The sequence below is a fragment of the Lepisma saccharinum genome, chromosome 26 (assembly GCF_977018435.1).
Source record: "Lepisma saccharinum chromosome 26, izLepSacc3.1, whole genome shotgun sequence".
NCBI lineage: Eukaryota > Metazoa > Arthropoda > Insecta > Zygentoma > Lepismatidae > Lepisma > Lepisma saccharinum.
The window spans coordinates 20,784,609-20,792,918 of NC_139254.1; the positions used below are offsets into that span (position 1 = coordinate 20,784,609).

Consider the following 8,310-nt stretch of genomic DNA (forward strand, 5'->3'; position numbering starts at 1 on the left):
AATTCGGGAACGTCCCGAGAGGTGGTAAATTCGGGAACGTCCCAAGAGGTGAGCCAGGCTCTTAGCTTGGGCGTTGCCACGAGAAAAGAACAGTCGTCATCAGAGAGTCATCGTGAGAAGAACCGTGTCACACGCGCGCGGTCACAAGTGCGCTGTAGAGACATCCTACAGCAAAACAGACAGTCCTTCGTGTATATTGTTTAGTTATTGTATAGTCCTTCGTATATGTGTATTATAGACATTAAATGTATGTATATATCGTCTTTGTGCGTCTGTTACTTAACCAGACACCGTGCGGGAACCGACGCATTTAGGATAATTCGGGCCAGGGTGGAGTTCAGCCAGTTAGCCAATGTAGTGCGGGGCTTTCTGGAAACTGACACTCAACAAATGGTCCTCCGGGCCGGATGCGTCGCAATTGTAGTATTCGTGCCGTATTCCGGTAGTTTGTCGTCGGGAAATCAACGAGCCAGAAGAAGAGTCAACGTGCCACACCCTCGGTCCGCCATATGCGTTTAGCGTCTCTTGTACGACGAGTCAACATGGAGCAGTTACAGGCGTCAAAGACAGTCCTCAAGCGGGAAGTTACTCGGATTGAAAACAAGTCAGCTTCACCAACGCTGGAAGGTGCTACACTTCAAGTCTACATAGACAAGGTCCTTCAACTAAGTGCAGACTGTAGTGCATTACTTGTGAATCTCGCTAAACAGTGCGAAGAAACATTGTTCTCTGAGTACTACGATGAACTGAGTGCGGTGCAAGACCGATTAGAGTTCTTGTTGGGCTCCCTGTACCAAAAACAGAAGGAAGCCGTTTCTCCCGTTGTCGCGGTCGCGGTGAACAGTGATGCGAAAAGTGACGTTCGGTTACCAAAACTAACATTACCAGAATTCAGTGGTGACATTCATCAATGGTTGTCATTTCGGGACTTATTTGTGGCATCGGTTCATGACAACAAACACCTCAGTGGCGCTCAGAAGTTGCAGTACTTGAATTCGGCATTAAAGGGTGAACCGTCATTATTAATCCAGTCCATCGCAATAACGGATGCAAACTACGAGGAGGCGTGGAATCTGCTAGTTTCGCGGTACCAAAACAAAAGAGAGATAGTGAACAGCACGATTAATCGCTTGGTTAATCAACCTTGTGTGCCATCACGCTCGGCTACAGGGTTACGCAAGCTCATTGACGTCACTTCTGAGTGTGTGCGTGTGCTGAAGGTTTTGGACATCCCTGTAGAGGCTTGGGATGCAATTTTAGTCTTTCACACCACCGACAAGTTGGATGCAGAATCTAGGCAACAGTGGGAACTTTCCCTGAAGAATGCAGAAGTGCCTAAGTTCGAGGACCTGACTACGTTCCTGGATGTGCGTGCCAGAGCTCTTGCAGCGTCTACGGTGACCTCCAGCCTCCCAATGTCTAGCAAACCCCCTCCCAGGGCCACTGATCGTCAAGTAAAGAAGAATGTGAATTCGTATCACACAGGTGCTGAAACTGTGTGTCCTAAATGCCGCGGACACCACAGGTTGCATACTTGTCAGAAGTATCAACAAATGTCGGTGAAAGAACGGTACTATTTTGTGAAAAGCAACAATCTGTGCTACAACTGTTTGCAATTGAATTGTAACGTCGGAAAGTGTACTTCGCGCACGTGTATGGTGTGCTTTAGAAAGCACCACACATCCCTTCACTTCTCTCCTAGTGAAAATCCCAGTTCTACGCGGCAAGTAACGTCCCACATCGCCAGCAAGAAGAAAGCCATTCCGTTGCAGGAAGTTCTCTTGTCTACAGCCACCGTGGGCGTGAGGGATAGACATAACAACGTTCGGCATTTTCGTGCACTCTTAGATACGGGCTCCGAGTGTACATTTGTCACGGAAGACTGTAGTCAGCAATTAGGCCTTCGAAAGAAACACATCAGTGTTGCCATATCCGGTATTTCGGCAACCGGTATCGGTACTTCTCGTTCCATGGTGGACCTACAGTTTAGGTCAAAAACGGGCAACGAAACGTACACCACCAAAGCCATCGTTGTGAAGAAGATTACAAATAATTTGCCCAAGCAGCAATTCACTTTTGATCAACAGTGGACTCACCTACATAACCTTGATCTTGCCGACCCGTCCTTCAACAAACCAGGGAAAATAGACATTTTATTTGGTGCAGATATTGTTCCCTTGCTTCTAAGACCTGAGAAAGTCGCAGGTCCAGTAGGTACACCAACGGCCATAAGTACTTCACTTGGGTGGATTCTTATGGGCAGAATTAACGTTCCGCGCAATAAACGCGCAGTGTCTTCACATCATGCGTCATGTAGTGATCTGGACGCTACTCTACAGCGCTTCTGGGAAATAGAGACTGTGCCATCGGTAAAACTGTACAACGAAGAAGAAAACTTTTGTGAACAACATTTTCGGAAAACACACGCACGTGACATCGACGGTCGTTATGTTGTGAGATTGCCCTTCCGAGAACAAAGCGGTGTTCTGGGTGCTTCACGTTCCCTAGCGGTGCAGCGTCTCAAACAAATGGAGAGACAACTCGTCAAGAATCCACAACGTCAACAAAAGTATGCTGAGTGTATGCAGGAATACATAGACTTGGGTCATATGAGCGTCATTTCGAATTCAGAATTACCTGTGTCCCAAGAAAGCAGTTGCTACCTCCCACACCATAGTGTCATCAAAATGGACAGTTCCACAACGGCTTTACGGATCGTGTACGACGCCAGTGCGAAGACGACGACAGGAGTTTCCCTCAACGATAAGTTGCTTGTAGGCCCTAAGATACAAGACGACATAATGCCTTTGTTGCTACGTTTTCGTACGTATCAAATAGCCCTTACTTCGGACGTTGTCAAAATGTTTCGACAGGTGAAATTACACCCAGATGATGCAGAATATCATCGCATTGTGTGGAGGAAGTCACCGAAAGAAGAGATACGAGACTTCAGATTAGAGAGACTGACGTTTGGTACGGCTAGTGCTCCTTTCTTAGCCACCAGGTGTTTACAACAGCTGGCCCGCGACGAAGAGGCAGACTTTCCTGAAGCAGCGGCGATTACATTGAGAGACTTTTTTGTAGACAATCTAGTGACTGGCAGTGATACAGTAACGCAAGCTATCGCGTTACAAAAACAAATAAGTGAACTTCTACAAAGAGGTGGTTTCGAATTGCGGAAATGGTGCTCGAACAATACACGAGTACTGAATGAAATCCCGGTACATTTGCGAGAAACGAACTTTGCATTGGATGTGAGCATAAATGAACATATAAAAGCACTCGGGATCGAATGGCATCCAGCGAGTGACGAATTCGCGATATCAGTGACGCAACCCGCAATTCGTGAGCAGTTGACCAAGCGGATTTTGTTATCAGACATCGCGAAAATATTTGACCCCCTAGGGTGGATATCTCCAGTAACTGTCAAAGCAAAGATATTCATGCAAACACTTTGGCAAGTTAAACTTGACTGGGACGATGTACTTCCACCAGAACTAGAAATTGCATGGCGAAGTTTTCGGGCGGAGTTGCATAAGTTGCAGGATGTTAAGGTGCCTAGGCGCATCGTGTCTTCAAAACCGCTAACGTGCGAACTGATAGGCTTTTGTGACAGTTCCGAGCGGGCCTATGCGGCCACTGCCTATTTACGTTCTACATACAGCGACGGCAGTATTGAAGTGCATCTTGTAGCAAGCAAAACGAGAGTCGCGCCTCTGAAGAAAGTGACTCTCCCGAGACTCGAACTTTGTGCTGCAGTGTTACTCATACGTTTGCTGCAGACAATAAAGGAAGCTCTTCATTTGAACATTACAGAGATCCGTGCATTTACTGACTCTACAATAGTTTTGTGTTGGATAAACTCTTCTCCTTCTAATTGGCGTACATTTATTGCCAACAGAGTTGCTAAAATACACGACGTTCTCCCTGCAGAGAATTGGTTCCACGTGTGTAGTGAAGAGAATCCAGCTGATTTGGCGACAAGAGGAATTTCTCCCTCAACCCTGTTCGAACGTGATATTTGGTTCTTCGGCCCACAGTGGTTACGTAATCAGTCCTTCAATCCTACACGCACGGTCAACGCAGCAGCAACAGCTGAGGTTGAGAGAGAGAGAAAAAAGGGTCTTCTCGTATTACAGTCTTCGGTCGAGGTGGAGGAGTTATTAGTAAACAAGTATTCAAACTTATCAAAGCTCCAACGAGTAGCGGCTTGGTGCTTCAGATTTATGCATAACACCAAGCGAAGTGCTAATGAACGTCAGTTTGGACCCCTATCAGCACGCGAACTTAATCACACGTTGCTTGTGTTAGTGAAACAAGCACAAATTACAGCATTCCCTACAGAAATAAAGCATTTGAAAAAAGGGAATCCTTTGCCTTCAAACAACCCATTACTCAATTTGACTCCTTTCCTGGACCAGGAGGGAATTCTGAGAGTAGGTGGACGTTTACACAATGCACAAATGACAATTGATAAGAAACATCCCATTCTGTTACCTCGTGAACATAAACTTACAGAGCTCATCGTGAAACATGAACATTTGAAACATTTGCATGCGGGACCACAATTACTTCTCGCTGTCCTACAGCAACGTTTTTGGATTATACGAGGGAGGGACTTAATTCGAAAAATTGTGTTTAAGTGCAAAGAATGTTTTAAGGAAAAACAGTTGACAGCAACTCAACTCATGGGTAGTTTGCCAGCCCCTCGCGTCAATCCAGGCCGAGTATTTGCAAATACAGGTGTAGATTACTGCGGCCCATTTTCAATAAAGAGTTGCCAACTCAGGTCTTCAAAAATCACCAAAGGATACGTCGCCCTTTTCGTGTGTCTTGCAACCAAAGCAATTCACTTGGAAGCGGTAAATGATGCATCAACGCCTACATTCATTGCTGCATTACGTAGGTTTGTGGCCAGACGTGGTAAACCTAACCAGATCTTCAGCGATTGCGGAACGAACTTCGTAGGGGCAAACAGAGAATTGAAAAAGCTACTTCAATTCATGCGACAAAAAGAGCACGTCCAATCGATGTCAGATGTTACGGCCTCGCAAGGCATACAATGGAATTTCAATCCACCGGGAGCAGCTCATTGGGGTGGTGTATGGGAAATTTCAGTGAAGGCAGTGAAATATCACTTGAAAAGAGTTATGGGCTCAACATTACTCACTTATGAGCAATTCATCACGTTATTGACACAAATAGAGGCGTGTCTTAACTCGAGGCCATTAACGGAGTTGAGTAGTGATCCAAATGACCTAACGGCACTCACGCCAGGACACTTCTTAACCGGTGATTCGTTACTGGCTGTACCTCAAGCAGACTTTACAACATCCACGTCGAATTGTTTGTCTAAGTGGCATTTGATCCAAAAAATGACGCAACATTTTTGGAAACGGTGGGCAACAGAGTACTTGTCCAGACTCCAGCAGCGGCCCAAGTGGATGGAGAAGAAGGAAAATCTACAGATAGGAGATCTGGTGTTGTTGAAAGAAGCTACCCCTCCACAGCAATGGAAGCTAGGAAGAGTAGTGAAAGTTCATCCAGGACCAGACAAGTTAGTACGATCAGTGACAGTGCGAACAGCTGATGGGCAATACAGACGTCCAATTGTGAAACTTGCTCCTCTCCCCTATTCTAAGGAGACATAAGTGTACTACATTGAAATTATTGATTGTGGTTGAAATTAATATTTCAACGGGGGGGAGTGTGTTCGGTGAACAATGCATATAATTAGTGTTTTTTATCTTGTTTTCCATTTTTGTGTATATGTGTGAGTTATTCATGTGAAGTGTGTGGGAGTAAGAAACTGCGGAACCTCCCGCATACTTGATTTCGGGAACTTACACACCCACAAGTAAATTCGGGAACGTCCCGAGAGGTGGTAAATTCGGGAACGTCCCAAGAGGTGAGCCAGGCTCTTAGCTTGGGCGTTGCCACGAGAAAAGAACAGTCGTCATCAGAGAGTCATCGTGAGAAGAACCGTGTCACACGCGCGCGGTCACAAGTGCGCTGTAGAGACATCCTACAGCAAAACAGACAGTCCTTCGTGTATATTGTTTAGTTATTGTATAGTCCTTCGTATATGTGTATTATAGACATTAAATGTATGTATATATCGTCTTTGTGCGTCTGTTACTTAACCAGACACCGTGCGGGAACCGACGCATTTAGGATAATTCGGGCCAGGGTGGAGTTCAGCCAGTTAGCCAATGTAGTGCGGGGCTTTCTGGAAACTGACACTCAACACAATCAATAAAAACTACTTGAAATGGGAAAACTGACTACAGTCTCACAGACTTGATGTAAAATAACAGCAAAACTTAGAAGCATGCACAGTCAATAGTGCTCAATTTGCATACAGTTCACATGCAAACTCTCATGAAAAGGTTCAAAACAGTCTCCCAGCTCAGTTCTCATCTATACTTGGACAACAAAATCCTGCAACAAATTCTCAGAAATCCTACCTTTCCTACCCTTGCTTAAATAGCTAAAGTGCAATCTTCATACTAAAATATTGAAAAAAGGCATATCTATTTACATAAAAGTGTGAACACATGTGTTTGTCTGCGTGTACTCTTAGATAAATTGATAAAAAAGCAATATAGTTATAAATCAAAGACTATACCTAAAATATTAATTTCAAAATAAGCTGATAGAAAAAAATATAATAACTACAGTATAAGCTTTTAATTTTTGTTAATTACAAAAATAAAAGTTAAATACAGTAAATAAACTTGGTCCCTTACATTGAAAAAGGAACATAAATTGAGAGTATTTGAAAATAAAATCCTTAGGAAAATATTTGGGCCTAAAACAGATGAGGAGGCAGATGCGTGGAGAAGATTACATAATTTAGAAGTACATAATTTGTATTCATGTCCAGATATTATTAGAATAATTAAATCAAGAAGACTTAGGTGTGTAGATCATGTGGTACAAATGGGAAAGGAAAAAAAATATACAGGATTCTTGTTGGGAAACCTGATGGTAAAAGACCAATAGGAAGACCAAAACAAAGATGGAGGGATAATGTAGAGATGGACCTAAAGGAAATTGGTAGGGAAGGAAAGGAGTATATAGATCTTGCTTAGGACAGGAACAGATGAGAGGCATGTGTTGCTGCACCCATGAACCTTCGGGTTTAAGAAGGCTAGAGAGTTAGTTAGTTATACATTAAATAAGCATAATATTTGAATTGTAAGTAGAGAATATAACAAATGTACAATGCATTGTGCGAAAACTATGTCAACTTTGCATTATATGCAGAAAATTAAACCAGTTTGCCTTAGAAATACATTTTAAGAATTGCACAAAATAGCATGCATAATAGAAAATTAAGAAAACTTTCTGAAGCATAAAAGTACTGACTAGTGCTGAATGAATCAATTACTGTAAAATATTATTCTCTGATTCAAGTGATTTAACTGTAAACATTATCTTTTGTGTGTAAAATATAATTGTTAGTTGCACTGATAAGTACAAATATTAACTTTATACGCCTTGATACACTCTAAATAACATAACTTTGATATATAAATTAGTAACAATTTGTTAAAAATTAAGTTAAACCGTAGTATTGTTTTCTTAAATAAATATAAAGTAGTAAAAATACTAAACAAATAATTCCTTCTTTTGCTATTTAAAGGATGTCAAACAGTGTAAACCAGTTGTTAGTGGCTAAATAACATAAAATTTGAAGGCAGTAACAATATTTTTTTAAAATACTGTTTTTTTACCTAACTTTGTGAATTAAATACTAGTACATTTTGTCAAATTATAAATAAAATATACCTATTTCTTTGGTATTAGTACTAAAGTGAAGAAAATGTTACTAAAACTTGGCTAGTACAGTAAATCTGAGAGTTTTAGCTTTATTTGTCCGTAACTGGATATAATTGTAACTTGTTAATCTCGTCAAACACAATCTTTGCCTCAATTTTGGATTTTGGAAGCTAGCTGAACTTTAGCGTTTCGAATTACATATAGTGAAGGCCTCTATAGTGGAAAAATACACCTAGTCTGTAAAAATTTGGAAATGTTGTCTCCTTCTCTGTCGAACCAGACCAAAAGTGTTCTCAAATGTTTCAATATATTTCTTAACATAACTAACTTTTCAAGAAAAAAATACCTTGTGCCCAGATAGCTTAGTTGGTATAGCGTTAGGCTTTTAACCTATCTGTCCAGGGTTCGAGTCCCTGTCTGGGCGATTACAATTTTTAAATTTTGTCATCGGATCTTTTGCAGAATAGATATAAAATATGTTTACAGTCTAACAGATTATCATTTATCTAAAATTTTGCAAATAAG

At 41.9% G+C, this 8,310-nt stretch overlaps 1 protein-coding gene across 1 annotated transcript; it reads left to right on the forward strand.

Annotated features, from left to right (window-relative positions):
• The first annotated feature begins 542 nt into the window (after positions 1–542).
• On the forward strand, positions 543–5,651 carry LOC145979575 (uncharacterized). Its single transcript, XM_083112548.1, has one exon. The coding sequence runs from the start codon at positions 543–545 to the stop codon at positions 5,649–5,651; it is 5,109 nt and encodes a 1,702-aa protein (XP_082968674.1).
• The last annotated feature ends 2,659 nt before the right edge of the window (positions 5,652–8,310 follow it).